This window comes from Oncorhynchus nerka, linkage group LG17 (assembly GCF_034236695.1).
Source record: "Oncorhynchus nerka isolate Pitt River linkage group LG17, Oner_Uvic_2.0, whole genome shotgun sequence".
NCBI classification, from domain to species: Eukaryota; Metazoa; Chordata; class Actinopteri; order Salmoniformes; family Salmonidae; genus Oncorhynchus; species Oncorhynchus nerka.
Window position 1 is genome coordinate 465,128 of NC_088412.1, and position 14,772 is coordinate 479,899.

General features: G+C 41.8%; 1 protein-coding gene across 1 annotated transcript in view; it reads left to right on the forward strand.

The window, feature by feature from the left end:
- Positions 1 to 14,772, forward strand: part of bnip2 (BCL2 interacting protein 2) — a 104,999-nt gene that overhangs the window by 88,080 nt on the left and 2,147 nt on the right. The window contains exons 8-10 of the mRNA XM_065002808.1: positions 2,138 to 2,269; positions 6,505 to 6,591; positions 7,035 to 7,133. Coding sequence (XP_064858880.1) covers positions 2,138 to 2,269; positions 6,505 to 6,591; positions 7,035 to 7,133 — 318 coding nt within the window. The remainder of the gene's footprint in view (positions 1 to 2,137; positions 2,270 to 6,504; positions 6,592 to 7,034; positions 7,134 to 14,772) is intronic.

The window sequence follows — 14,772 nt, forward strand, 5'->3', positions numbered from 1 at the left end:
AGTAGTAGTAGTAGTAGTAGTAGCCTGTATCTGTGTAGCAGTAGTAGTAGTAGCCTGTATCTGTATAGTAGTAGTAGTAGTAGCCTGTATCTGTATAGTAGTAGTAGTAGTAGCCTGTATCTGTGTAGTAGTAGTAGTAGCCTGTATCTGTATAGTAGTAGTAGTAGTAGTAGCCTGTATCTGTGTAGTAGTAGTAGTAGTAGTAGCCTGTATCTGTGTAGTAGTAGTAGTAGTAGTAGCCTGTATCTGTGTAGTAGTAGTAGTAGTAGTAGCCTGTATCTGTGTAGTAGTAGTAGTAGCCTGTATCTGTATAGTAGTAGTAGTAGTAGTAGCCTGTATCTGTATAGTAGTAGTAGTAGTAGTAGCCTGTATCTGTGTAGTAGTAGTAGTAGTAGCCTGTATCTGTGTAGTAGTAGTAGTAGTAGTAGCCTGTATCTGTGTAGTAGTAGTAGTAGTAGCCTGTATCTGTGTAGTAGTAGCAGTAGTAGTAGCCTGTATCTGTATAGTAGTAGTAGTAGTAGTAGCCTGTATCTGTATAGTAGTAGTAGTAGTAGTAGCCTGTATCTGTGTAGTAGTAGTAGTAGCCTGTATCTGTATAGTAGTAGTAGTAGTAGTAGTAGTAGTAGTAGTAGTAGTAGCCTGTATCTGTGTAGTAGTAGCCTGTATCTGTATAGTAGTAGTAGCAGTAGTAGTAGCCTGTATCTGTATAGTAGTAGTAGTAGTAGTAGTAGCCTGTATCTGTATAGTAGTAGTAGTAGTAGTAGTAGTAGCCTGTATCTGTATAGTAGTAGTAGTAGTAGTAGTAGTAGCCTGTATCTGTATAGTAGTAGTAGTAGTAGTAGTAGCCTGTATCTGTATAGTAGTAGTAGTAGTAGTAGCCCGTATCTGTATAGTAGTAGTAGTAGTAGTAGCCTGTATCTGTGTAGTAGTAGTAGTAGCCTGTATCTGTGTAGTAGTAGTAGTAGCCTGTATCTGTATAGTAGTAGTAGTAGCCTGTATCTGTGTAGTAGTAGTAGTAGCCTGTATCTGTGTAGTAGTAGTAGTAGCCTGTATCTGTGTAGTAGTAGTAGTAGTAGTAGCCTGTATCTGTGTAGTAGTAGTAGTAGTAGTAGCCTGTATCTGTGTAGTAGTAGTAGTAGTAGTAGTAGCCTGTATCTGTGTAGTAGTAGTAGTAGTAGTAGTAGTAGCCTATGTATATATCTAATATTAACATGCAGTGGGTCCCTAGTGCTATAGGCCTATATTCAGTCAATAACCTGACGCATTTAACGCTCACCTCCCCTACAGGTGAACAGATGTGGACAATTATCTCTATAACTTAACCCTCACCCCTCTCTGTCACCTAACCCTCACCCCTCTCTGTCACCTAACCCTCACCCCTCTCTGTCACCTAACCCTCACCCCTCTCTGTCACCTAACCCTCACCCCTCTCTGTCACCTAACCTCACCCCTCTCTGTCACCTAACCCTCACCCCTCTCTTTTAACCTAACCCTCACCCCTTTCTTTAACCTAACCCTCACCCCTCTCTGTCACCTAACCCTCACCCCTCTCTTTGAACTAACCCTCACCCCTCTCTGTAACCTAACCCTCAGCCCTCTCTTTAACCTAACCCTCACCCCTCTGTAACCTAACCCTCAGCCCTCTCTTTAACCTAACCCTCACCCCTCTGTAACCTAACCCTCAGCCCTCTCTTTAACCTAACCCTCAGCCCTCTCTGTCACCTAACCCCCAGCACTCTGTAAGCTAACCCTCAGCCCTCTCTTTAACCTAACCCTCACCCCTCTGTAACCTAACCCTCAGCCCTCTCTTTAACCTAACCCTCAGCCCTCTCTTTAACCTAACCCTCAGCCCTCTCTTTAACCTAACCCTCATCCCTCTCTGTCACCTAACCCTCATCCCTCTCTGTCACCTAACCCTCACCCCTCTCTGTAACCTAACCCTCAGCCCTCTCTTTAACCTAACCCTCACCCCTCTGTAACCTAACCCTCAGCCCTCTCTTTAACCTAACCCTCAGCCCTCTCTTTAACCTAACCCTCAGCCCTCTCTTTAACCTAACCCTCAGCCCTCTCTGTCACCTAACCCTCACCCCTCTCTGTCACCTAACCCTCATCCCTCTCTGTTGTTGTGTGTTATCAGGTATGTGATCGGCACTTTGGAGCTCTTGGTAGCAGAGAACTATATGATAGTGTATCTGAACGGCGCCACGTCCAGGAAGAAGATGCCCAGTGTGGGCTGGCTCAGGAAGTGCTATCAGCAGATCGACCGCAGGTGAGACATAGTAGCCCAGTTACTCTGGAACCCAGTAGCCCAGTTATTTTGCTACCATGGTACCCAGTAGACCTGTTGCGCAGTAGACCAGTTACCCAGTAGCCCAGTTATTTTGTTACCATGGTACCCAGTAGACCTGTTGCGCAGTAGACCAGTTACCCAGTAGCCCAGTTATTTTGTTACCATGGTACCCAGTAGACCTGTTGCGCAGTAGACCAGTTACCCAGTAGCCCAGTTATTTTGTTACCATGGTACCCAGTAGACCTGTTGCGCAGTAGACCAGTTACTCTGGTACCCAGTAGACCAGTTACCCAGTAGACCAGTTACTCTGGTACCCAGTAGACCAGTTACCCAGTAGACCAGTTACTCTGGTACCCAGTAGACCTGTTACTCTGGTACCCAGTAGACCTGTTACCCAGTAGACCAGTTACCCAGTAGACCTGTTACCCAGTAGACCAGTTACTCTGGTACCCAGTAGACCTGGTACCCAGTAGACCTGGTACCCAGTAGACCTGGTACCCAGTAGACCAGTTACCCAGTAGACCTGTTACTCTGGTACCCAGTAGACCAGTTACCCAGTAGACCTGTTACTCTGGTACCCAGTAGACCTGTTACCCAGTAGACCAGTTACCCAGTAGACCTGTTACCCAGTAGACCAGTTACTCTGGTACCCAGTAGACCAGTTACTCTGGTACCCAGTAGACCTGTTACCCAGTAGACCAGTTACTCTGGTACCCAGTAGACCAGTTACCCAGTAGACCAGTTACCCAGTAGACCAGTTACCCAGTAGACATGTTACCCAGTAGACCTGTTACCCAGTAGACCAGTTACTCTGGTACCCAGTAGACCAGTTACCCAGTAGACCAGTTACCCAGTAGACCTGTTACCCAGTAGACCTGTTACCCAGTAGCCTGTTACCCAGTAGACCAGTTACCCAGTAGACCTGTTACCCAGTAGACCTGTTACCCAGTAGCCTGTTACCCAGTAGACCTGTTACCCAGTAGACCTGTTACCCAGTAGACCTGTTACCCAGTAGACCAGTTACCCAGTAGACCAGTTACCCAGTAGACCAGTTACCCAGTAGACCTGTTACCCAGTAGACCTGTTACCCAGTAGACCTGTTACCCAGTAGACCTGTTACCCAGTAGACCTGTTACCCAGTTGACCTGTTACCCAGTTGACCTGTTACCCAGTAGACCTGTTATCTATCCTCAGATAATCGCATCGTATTCTTTCGCAGTAAATCCTTTTTTAAATCTGACAACACAGTTGGATTAGCAAGATTCTAGGCTTTCGAAACATGTGAGACACTTGTATTTTCATGAATGTTCAATATGACTATTTATGTGGCGATCACCGTATGTTGTCAAATTTCATCCCGCTACCGGGTTCCGTGCGCAGAGAGGTTAACAAGAAATTTGTGGAGTGGTTGAAAAATGAGTTTTAATGACTCCATACTAAGTGTATGTAAACTTCTGACTTCAACTGTATCTACATTACAACACACTGCTCTACCACAACATATCTACAATACAACACACTGCTCTACCACAACATACACCGTTAAGATAAGTGGTGTATGTGTGTAAAGTCCATTGTTGCAACCCCTATTACTAGCCTGTTCAAACTCTCTTTCTTATTATCTGAGATTGGAAAGCTCCCGCGGTCATTCCCCTCTTCAATGTTGGAGACACTCTAGACCCAAACTGCTACAGACCTATATCTATCCTACCCTGCCCTGTCTAAAATCTTCGATAGCCAAGTTAAAAAAAAACAGATCACCAACCATTTCGAATCCCACCGTACCTTCTCCACTATGCAATCTGGTTTCAGAGCTGGTCATGGGTGCACATCAGCCACGCTCAAGGTCCTAAACGATATCATAACCGCCATCGATAAAAGACAGTACTGTGCAGCCGTCTTCATCAACCTGGCCAAGGCTTTCGACTCTGTCAATCACCGTATTCTTATCGGCGTACACAATATCCTTTCTCAAATGACTGCCTCGCCAGGTTCCACAACTTCTTATCAAATAGAGTACAGTGTGTCAAATCAGACGGCCTGTTGTCCGGACCTTTGGCAGTCTCTATGGAGGTGCCACAGGGTTCAATTCTCAGGCTGACTATTTTCTCTCTATACATCAATGATGTCGCTCTTGCCGCTGGTAATTCTCTGATCCACCTCTACGTAGACGACACCATTCTGTATACTTCTGGCCCTTCTTTGGACACTGTCTTAACTAACCTCCAGATGAGCTTCAATGTCATACAACTCTCCTTCCGTGGCCTCCAACTACTCTTAAACGCTAGTAAAACTAAATGCATGCTTTTCAACCGTTCGCTGCCCTTACCCGCCCGCCCTACTAGCATCACTACTCTGGACGGTTCTGACTTAGAATATGTGGACAACTACAAATACCTAGTTGTCTGGTTAGACTGTAAACTCTCCTTCCAGACTCACATTAAACATCTCCAATCCAAAATTAAATCTAGAATTGGCTTCCTACTTCGCAACAAAGCCTCCTTCACTCATGCTGCCAAACATACCCTCGTAAAACTGACTATCCTACCAATCCTTGACTTCTGCGATGTCATTTACAAAATATCCTCCAACACTCTACTCAGCATACTGAATGTAGTCTATCACAGTGCCATCCGTTTCATCATCAAAGCCCCATATACTATGAATGACCTGTATAGACTGTGACCTGTATGCTCTCGTTGGCTGGCTCTCGCTACATATTCGTCGCCAAACCCACTGGCTCCAGGTCATCTACAAGTCTTTGCTAGGTAAAGATACCGCCTTATCTCAGCTCACTGGTCACCAAAGCAACACCCACCTGTAGTATGCGCTCCAGCAGGTGTATTTCACTGGTCATCCCCAAAGCCAACACTTCCTTGGGCCGCCTTTCCTTCCAGTTCTCTGCTGCCAATGACTGGAACGAATTGCAAAAATCACTGAAGCTGGAGACTTACATCTCCCTCACTAACTTTAAGCATCAGCTGTCAGAGAAGCTTACCGATCACTGTACCTGTACACAGCCCATCTGTAAATAACCCACCCAACTACCTCATCCCCATATTATTATTTAGGTTCTTGCTCTTTTGCACCCCAGTATCTCTACTCGCACATCATCTTCTACACATCTATCACTCCAGTGTTAATGCTAAATTGTAATTATTTTCACCACTATGGCCTATTTATTGCCTTACCTCCCTACTCTTCTACATTTGCACACACTGTACATAGATGTTTCTATTGTGTTATTGACTGTATGTTTGTTTGTTTAACTCTTGTTTGTGTCGCGCTGCTTTGTTTATCTTGGCCAGGTCACAGTTGTAAATGAAAACTTGTTCTCAACTGGCCTACCTGGTTAAATAAAGGTGAAATGAAAAAATAAATGTAAAAAAAGATATTACTTACACCTATCAAAGATTTGGCATTCGGATCATGCCCATTGCCTAAGCAGCTGGTGATGCCCATTGCCTAAACAACTGGGGATGCCCATTGCCTAAGCAGCTGGGGATGCCCATTGCCTAAACAACTGGGGATGCCCATTGCCTAAGCAGCTGGGGATGCCCATTGCCTAAGCAACTGGGGATGCCCATTGCCTAAACAACTGGGGATGCCCATTGCCTAAGCAGCTGGGGATGCCCATTGCCTAAGCAACTGGTGATGCCCATTGCCTAAACAACTGGTGATGCCCATTGCCTAAACAACTGGTGATGCCCATTGCCCAACCATTGGCTGTTCACTAAGGACATGCCCATTGCCCAACCATTGGCTGTTCAACCATTGGCTGTTCACTGAGGACATGCCCATTGCCCAACCATTGGCTGTTCACTAAGGACATGCCCATTGCCCAACCATTGGCTGTTCACTAAGGACATGCCCATTGCCCAACCATTGGCTGCCCAACCATTGGCTGTGCACTAAGGACATGCCCATTGCCCAACCATTGGCTGTTCACTAAGGACATGCCCATTGCCCAACCATTGGCTGTTCACTAAGGACATGCCCATTGCCCAACCATTGGCTGCCCAACCATTGGCTGTGCACTAAGGACATGCCCATTGCCCAACCATTGGCTGTTCACTAAGGACATGCCCATTGCCCAACCATTGGCTGTTCACTAAGGACATGCCCATTGCCCAACCATTGGCTGTTCACTAAGGACATGCCCTTTGCCCAACCATTGGCTGTTCACTAAGGACATGCCCTTTCTCCTCTTTCAGGTTAAGGAAGAATTTGAAGTCGTTGATTATTGTCCACCCCTCCTGGTTTATCCGCACCCTCCTGGCCCTCACCAAACCCTTTATAAGGTAGGTGGTCATGTGTTATAACTCTTCTTCATAACCATCACCAAACCCTTTATAAGGAAGGTGGTCATGTGTTATAACTCTTCTTCATAACCATCCCAAACCATAAGGTGGTGGTCATGTGTTATAACTCTTCATAACCATCACCAAACCCTTTATAAGGTAGGTGGTCCTGTGTTATAACTCTTCTTCATAACCATCACCAAACCCTTTATAAGGTAGGTGGTCCTGTGTTATAACTCTTCTTCATAACCATCACCAAACCCTTTATAAGGTAGGTGGTCATGTGTTATAACTCTTCTTCATAACCGTCACCAAACCCTTTATAAGGTAGGTAATAACCTTTCATAAGGTACAGTAGGTGCCTCTGTTTTCATAATTAAGATGTTGGAAAATAAAGACCTATCAGATCATTCCCTAAATGTCTTCTGCTTTCCTTGTTTCAGCTCAAAGTTCAGCCAGAAGATCCAATTTGTGTTCAACTTGACAGACCTTTCTGAACTGGTTCCTATGGAGTACGTCTCTATACCAGACTGCATTAAAGAGTAGGTCTATGTAGTATATCTCTATACCAGACTGCATTAAAGAGTAAGTCTATCTCTATACCAGACTGCATTAAAGAGTAGGTCTATGTAGTATATCTCTATATCAGACTGCATTAAAGAGTAAGTCTATCTCTATACCAGACTGCATTAAAGAGTAGGTCTATGTAGTATATCTCTATACCAGACTGCATTAAAGAGTAGGTCTATCTTAAAGACTGCATTAAAGGTCTATCTCTATACCAGACTGCATTAAAGAGTAGGTCTATGTAGTATATCTCTGTGCCATAAAGATAGGTCTGACTGCATTAAAGACTGCATAGGTCTATGTAGTATATCTCTATACCAGACTGCATTAAAGAGTAGGTCTATGTAGTATATCTATACCAGACTGCATTAAAGAGTAGGTCTATGTAGTATATCTCTGTGCCAGACTGCATTAAAGAGTAGGTCCATTCTGTACCAGACTGCATTAAAGAGTAGGTCTATCTCTATACCAGACTGCATTAAAGAGCTATGTAGTATATCTCTGTGCCAGACTGCATTAAAGAGTAGGTCTATCTCTATACCAGACTGCATTAAAGAGTAGGTCTATGTAGTATATCTCTATACCAGACTGCATTAAAGAGTAGGTCTATGTAGTATATCTCTATACCAGACTGCATTAAAGAGTAGGTCTATCTCTATACCAGACTGCATTAAAGAGTAGGTCTATGTAGTATATCTCTATACCAGACTGCATTAAAGAGTAGGTCTATGTAGTATATCTCTGTGCCAGACTGCATTAAAGAGTAGGTCTATCTCTATACCAGACTGCATTAAAGAGTAGGTCTATGTAGTATATCTCTATACCAGACTGCATTAAAGAGTAGGTCTATGTAGTATATCTCTATACCAGACTGCATTAAAGAGTAGGTCTATCTCTATACCAGACTGCATTAAAGAGTAGGTCTATCTCTATACCAGACTGCATTAAAGAGTAGGTCTATGTAGTATATCTCTGTGCCAGACTGCATTAAAGAGTAGGTCTATCTCTATACCAGACTGCATTAAAGAGTAGGTCTATCTCTATACCAGACTGCATTAAAGAGTAGGTCTATGTAGTATATCTCTATACCAGACTGCATTAAAGAGTAGGTCTATCTCTATACCAGACTGCATTAAAGAGTAGGTCTATCTCTATACCAGACTGCATTAAAGAGTAGGTCTATGTAGTATATCTCTGTGCCAGACTGCATTAAAGAGTAGGTCTATCTCTATACCAGACTGCATTAACGAGTAGGTCTATGTAGTATATCTCTATACCAGACTGCATTAAAGAGTAGGTCTATGTAGTATATCTCTATACCAGACTGCATTAAAGAGTAGGTCTATGTAGTATATCTCTATACCAGACTGCATTAAAGAGTAGGTCTATGTAGTATATCTCTATACCAGACTGCATTAAAGAGTAGGTCTATCTCTATACCAGACTGCATTAAAGAGTAGGTCTATGTAGTATATCTCTATACCAGACTGCATTAAAGAGTAGGTCTATGTAGTATATCTCTATACCAGACTGCATTAAAGAGTAGGTCTATGTAGTATATCTCTATACCAGACTGCATTAAAGAGTAGGTCTATGTAGTATATCTCTATACCAGACTGCATTAAAGAGTAGGTCTATGTAGTATATCTCTATACCAGACTGCATTAAAGAGTAGGTCTATGTAGTGTATCTCTATACCAGACTGCATTAAAGAGTAGGTCTATGTAGTATATCTCTATACCAGACTGCATTAAAGAGTAGGTCTATGTAGTATATCTCTGTGCCTGACTGCATTAAAGAGTAGGTCTATCTCTATACCAGACTGCATTAAAGAGTAGGTCTATCTCTATACCAGACTGCATTAAAGAGTAGGTCTATGTAGTATATCTCTGTGCCAGACTGCATTAAAGAGTAGGTCTATCTCTATACCAGACTGCATTAAAGAGTAGGTCTATCTCTATACCAGACTGCATTAAAGAGTAGGTCTATCTCTATACCAGACTGCATTAAAGAGTAGGTCTATGTAGTATATCTCTGTACCAGACCGCATTAAAGAGTAGGTCTATGTAGTATATCTCTATACCAGACTGCATTAAAGAGTAGGTCTATCTATCTCTATACCAGACTGCATTAAAGAGTAGGTCTATGTAGTATATCTCTATAAAGATTAGATGTAGGTATATCAGACTGCATTAAAGAGTAGGTCTATCTCTATACCAGACTGCATTAAAGAGTAGGTCTATGTAGTATATCTCTATACCAGACTGCATTAAAGAGTAGGTCTATGTAGTATATCTCTATACCAGACTGCATTAAAGAGTAGGTCTATGTAGTATATCTCTATACCAGACTGCATTAAAGAGTAGGTCTATGTAGTATATCTCTATACCAGACTGCATTAAAGAGTAGGTCTATGTAGTATATCTCTATACCAGACTGCATTAAAGAGTAGGTCTATGTAGTGTATCTCTATACCAGACTGCATTAAAGAGTAGGTCTATGTAGTATATCTCTATACCAGACTGCATTAAAGAGTAGGTCTATGTAGTATATCTCTGTGCCTGACTGCATTAAAGAGTAGGTCTATCTCTATACCAGACTGCATTAAAGAGTAGGTCTATCTCTATACCAGACTGCATTAAAGAGTAGGTCTATGTAGTATATCTCTGTGCCAGACTGCATTAAAGAGTAGGTCTATGTAGTATATCTCTATACCAGACTGCATTAAAGAGTAGGTCTATGTAGTATATCTCTGTGCCAGACTGCATTAAAGAGTAGGTCTATGTAGTATATCTCTATACCAGACTGCATTAAAGAGTAGGTCTATGTAGTATATCTCTATACCAGACTGCATTAAAGAGTAGGTCTATGTAGTATATCTCTATACCAGACTGCATTAAAGAGTAGGTCTATGTAGTATATCTCTATACCAGACTGCATTAAAGAATAGGTCTATGTAGTATATCTCTATACCAGACTGCATTAAAGAGTAGGTCTATCTCTATACCAGACTGCATTAAAGAGTAGGTATATGTAGTATATCTCTATACCAGACTGCATTAAAGAGTAGGTCTATGTAGTATATCTCTATACCAGACTGCATTAAAGAGTAGGTCTATGTAGTATATCTCTGTGCCAGACTGCATTAAAGAGTAGGTCTATCTCTATACCAGACTGCATTAAAGAGTAGGTCTATCTCTATACCAGACTGCATTAAAGAGTAGGTCTATGTAGTATATCTCTGTGCCAGACTGCATTAAAGAGTAGGTCTATGTGCAGTATATCTCTATAAAGAGTAGGTCCAGACTGCATTAAAGAGTAGGTCTATGTAGTATATCTCTATACCAGACTGCATTAAAGAGTAGGTCTATGTAGTATATCTCTATACCAGACTGCATTAAAGAGTAGGTCTATGTAGTATATCTCTATACCAGACTGCATTAAAGAGTAGGTCTATGTAGTATATCTCTATACCAGACTGCATTAAAGAGTAGGTCTATCTCTATACCAGACTGCATTAAAGAGTAGGTCTATGTAGTATATCTCTGTGCCAGACTGCATTAAAGAGTAGGTCTATCTCTATACCAGACTGCATTAAAGAGTAGGTCTATGTAGTATATCTCTATACCAGACTGCATTAAAGAGTAGGTCTATGTAGTATATCTCTATACCAGACTGCATTAAAGAGTAGGTCTATCTCTATACCAGACTGCATTAAAGAGTAGGTCTATCTCTATACCAGACTGCATTAAAGAGTACGTCTATGTAGTCTATCTCTATACCAGACTGCATTAAAGAGTAGGTCTATGTAGTATATCTCTATACCAGACTGCATTAAAGAGTTGGTCTATCTCTATACCAGACTGCATTAAAGAGTAGGTCTATCTCTATACCAGACTGCATTAAAGAGTAGGTCTATCTCTATACCAGACTGCATTAAAGAGTAGGTCTATCTCTATACCAGACTGCATTAAAGAGTAGGTCTATCTCTATACCAGACTGCATTAAAGATTAGGTCTATCTCTATACCAGACTGCATTAAAGAGTAGGTCTATGTAGTATATCTCTATATCAGACTGCATTAAAGAGTAGGTCTATCTCTATACCAGACTGCATTAAAGAGTAGGTCTATGTAGTATATCTCTATATCAGACTGCATTAAAGAGTAGGTCTATCTCTATACCAGACTGCATTAAAGATTAGGTCTATGTAGTATATCTCTATACCAGACTGCATTAAAGAGTAGGTCTATGTAGTATATCTCTATACCAGACTGCATTAAAGAGTAGGTCTATCTCTATACCAGACTGCATTAAAGATTAGGTCTATGTAGTATATCTCTATACCAGACTGCATTAAAGAGTAGGTCTATGTAGTATATCTCTATACCAGACTGCATTAAAGAGTTGGTCTATCTCTATACCAGACTGCATTAAAGAGTAGGTCTATCTCTATACCAGACTGCATTAAAGAGTAGGTCTATGTAGTATATCTCTATATCAGACTGCATTAAAGAGTAGGTCTATGTAGTATATCTCTATACCAGACTGCATTAAAGAGTAGGTCTATGTAGTATATCTCTATACCAGACTGCATTAAAGAGTAGGTCTATGTAGTATATCTCTATACCAGACTGCATTAAAGAGTAGGTCTATCTCTATACCAGACTGCATTAAAGAGTAGGTCTATGTAGTATATCTCTATGCATTAAAGTAGGTCTATCTCTATACCAGACTGCATTAAAGATTAGGTCTATGTAGTATATCTCTATACCAGACTGCATTAAAGAGTAGGTCTATGTAGTATATCTCTATACCAGACTGCATTAAAGAGTAGGTCTATGTAGTATATCTCTATACCAGACTGCATTAAAGATTAGGTCTATCTCTATACCAGACTGCATTAAAGAGTAGGTCTATGTAGTATATCTCTATACCAGACTGCATTAAAGAGTAGGTCTATCTTTATACCAGACTGCATTAAAGAGTAGGTCTATGTAGTATATCTCTATACCAGACTGCATTAAAGAGTAGGTCTATCTTATACCAGACTGCATTAAAGAGTAGGTCTATGACTGCCAGACTGCATTAAAGAGTAGGTCTATGTAGTATATCTCTATACCAGACTGCATTAAAGAGTAGGTCTATCTTTATACCAGACTGCATTAAAGAGTAGGTCTATGTAGTATATCTCTATACCAGACTGCATTAAAGAGTAGGTCTATGTAGTATATCTCTATACCAGACTGCATTAAAGAGTAGGTCTATGTAGTATATCTCTGTAACAGACTGCATTAAAGAGTAGGTCTATGTAGTATATCTCTATACCAGACTGCATTAAAGAGTAGGTCTATCTCTATACCAGACTGCATTAAAGAGTAGGTCTATCTCTATACCAGACTGCATTAAAGAGTAGGTCTATGTAGTCTATCTCTATACCAGACTGCATTAAAGAGTAGGTCTATCTCTATACCAGACTGCATTAAACAATTTAAAGGTGATGCTACCAAATACTAATTGAGTGTATGTAAACTTCTGACCCACTGGGAATGTGATGAAAGAAATAAAAGCTGAAATAAATAATTCTCTCTACAGTCGTGACCAAATGTTTTGAGAATGACACAATTATTAATTTCCACAAAGTTTGCTGCTTCAGTGTCTTTAGATCATTTTGTCAGATGTTACAATGGAATACTGAAGTATAATTACAAGCATTTCATAAGTGTCAAAGGCTTTTATTGACAATTACATGAAGTTGATGCAAAGAGTCACTATTTGCAGTGTTGACCCCTCTTTTTCAAGACCTGACTGATGGCAGCCTATTCTTGCATAGTCATTGAATTTTGTTTGTCCACCCGGGGTTTAGTTGGTCCACCCGCCTCTTGAGGATTGACCACAAGTTCTCAATGGGATTAAGGTCTGGGGAGTTTCCTGGCCATGCACCCAAAATATCAATGTTTTGTTCCCAGAGGCACTTATTTATCACTTTTGCCTTATGGCAAGGTGCTCCATCATGCTGGAAAAGGCGTAGTTCGTCACCAAACAGTTCCTTGATGGTTGGGAGAAGTTGATCTCGGAGGATGTGTTGGTTCCATTCTTTATTCATGGCTGTGTTCTTAGGCAAAATTGTGAGTGAGCCCACTCCCTTGGCTGAGAAGCAACCCCACACATGAATGGTCTCGGGATGCTTTACTGTTGGCATGACACAGGACTGATGGTAGCGCTCACCTTGTCTTCTCCGGACAAGCATTTTTCCGGATGTCCCAAACAATCGGAAAGGGGATTCATCAGAGAAAATGACTTTACCCCAGTCCTCAGCAGTCCAATCCCTGTACCTTTTGCAGAATATCAGTCTGTCCCTGATGTTTCTCCTCGAGAAGTGGCTTCTTTGCTGCCTTCTTGACACCAGGCCATTCTCCAAAAGTCTTCACCTCGCTGTGCGTGCAGATGCACTCACACCTGCCTGCTGCCATTCCTGAGCAAGCTCTGTACTGGTGGTGCCCCGATCCCGCAGCTGATTCAACTTTAGGAGACGGTCCTAGCGCTTGCTGGACTTTCTTGGGCACCCTGAAACCTTCTTCACAACAATTGAACCGCTATCCTTGAAGTTCTTGATGATCCGATAAATGGTTGATTTAGGTGCGATCTTACTGGCAGCAATATCCTTGCCTGTGAAGCCCTTTTTATGCAAAGCAATGATGACGGCATGTGTTTCATTGCAGGTAACCATGGTTGACAGAGGAAGAACAATGATTCCAAGCACCACCCTCCATTTGAAGCTTCCAGTCTGTTATTCAAACTCAATAAGCATGACAGTGTGATCTCCAGCCTTGTCCTTATCAACACTCACCCCTGTGTTAACAAGAGAATCACTGACATGATGTCAGCTGGTCCTTTTGTGGCAGGGCTGAAATTCAGTGGAAATGTTTTGTGGGGATTCAGTTAATTCAATTGGCACAGAGGGACTTTGCAATTAATTGCCATTCATCTGATCACTCTTCATAACATTCTGGACAATATGCAAATTGCCATCATACAAACTGAGGCAGCAGACTTTGTGAAAATTTATATTTGTCTCATTCTCAAAACTCATTCTCAAAACTTTTGTCCACGTCTGTTCGGTTCCAGTCCCCACGGTGTTATACTTAGTATAGTGGTGGTCAGTTAGGGGTTTGGTTCCAGTCCTCATGGTGTTCTTCTACTTAGTATAGTGGAGGTCAGTTAGGGGTTTGGTTCCAGTCCTCATGGTGTTCTTCTACTTAGTATAGTGGAGGTCAGTTAGGGGTTTGGTTCCAGTCCTCATGGTGTTATACTTAGTATAGTGGAGGTCAGTTAGGGGTTTGGTTCCAGTCCTCATGGTGTTCTTCTACTTAGTATAGTGGAGGTCAGTTAGGGGTTTGGTTCCAGTCCTCATGGTGTTATACTTAGTATAGTGGTGGTCAGTTAGGGGTTTGGTTCCAGTCCTCATGGTGTTCTTCTACTTAGTATAGTGGAGGTCAGTTAGGGGTTTGGTTCCAGTCCTCATGGTGTTATACTACTTAGTATAGTGGAGGTCAGTTAGGGGTTTGGTTCCAGTCCTCATGGTGTTATACTTAGTATAGTGGTGGTCAGTTAG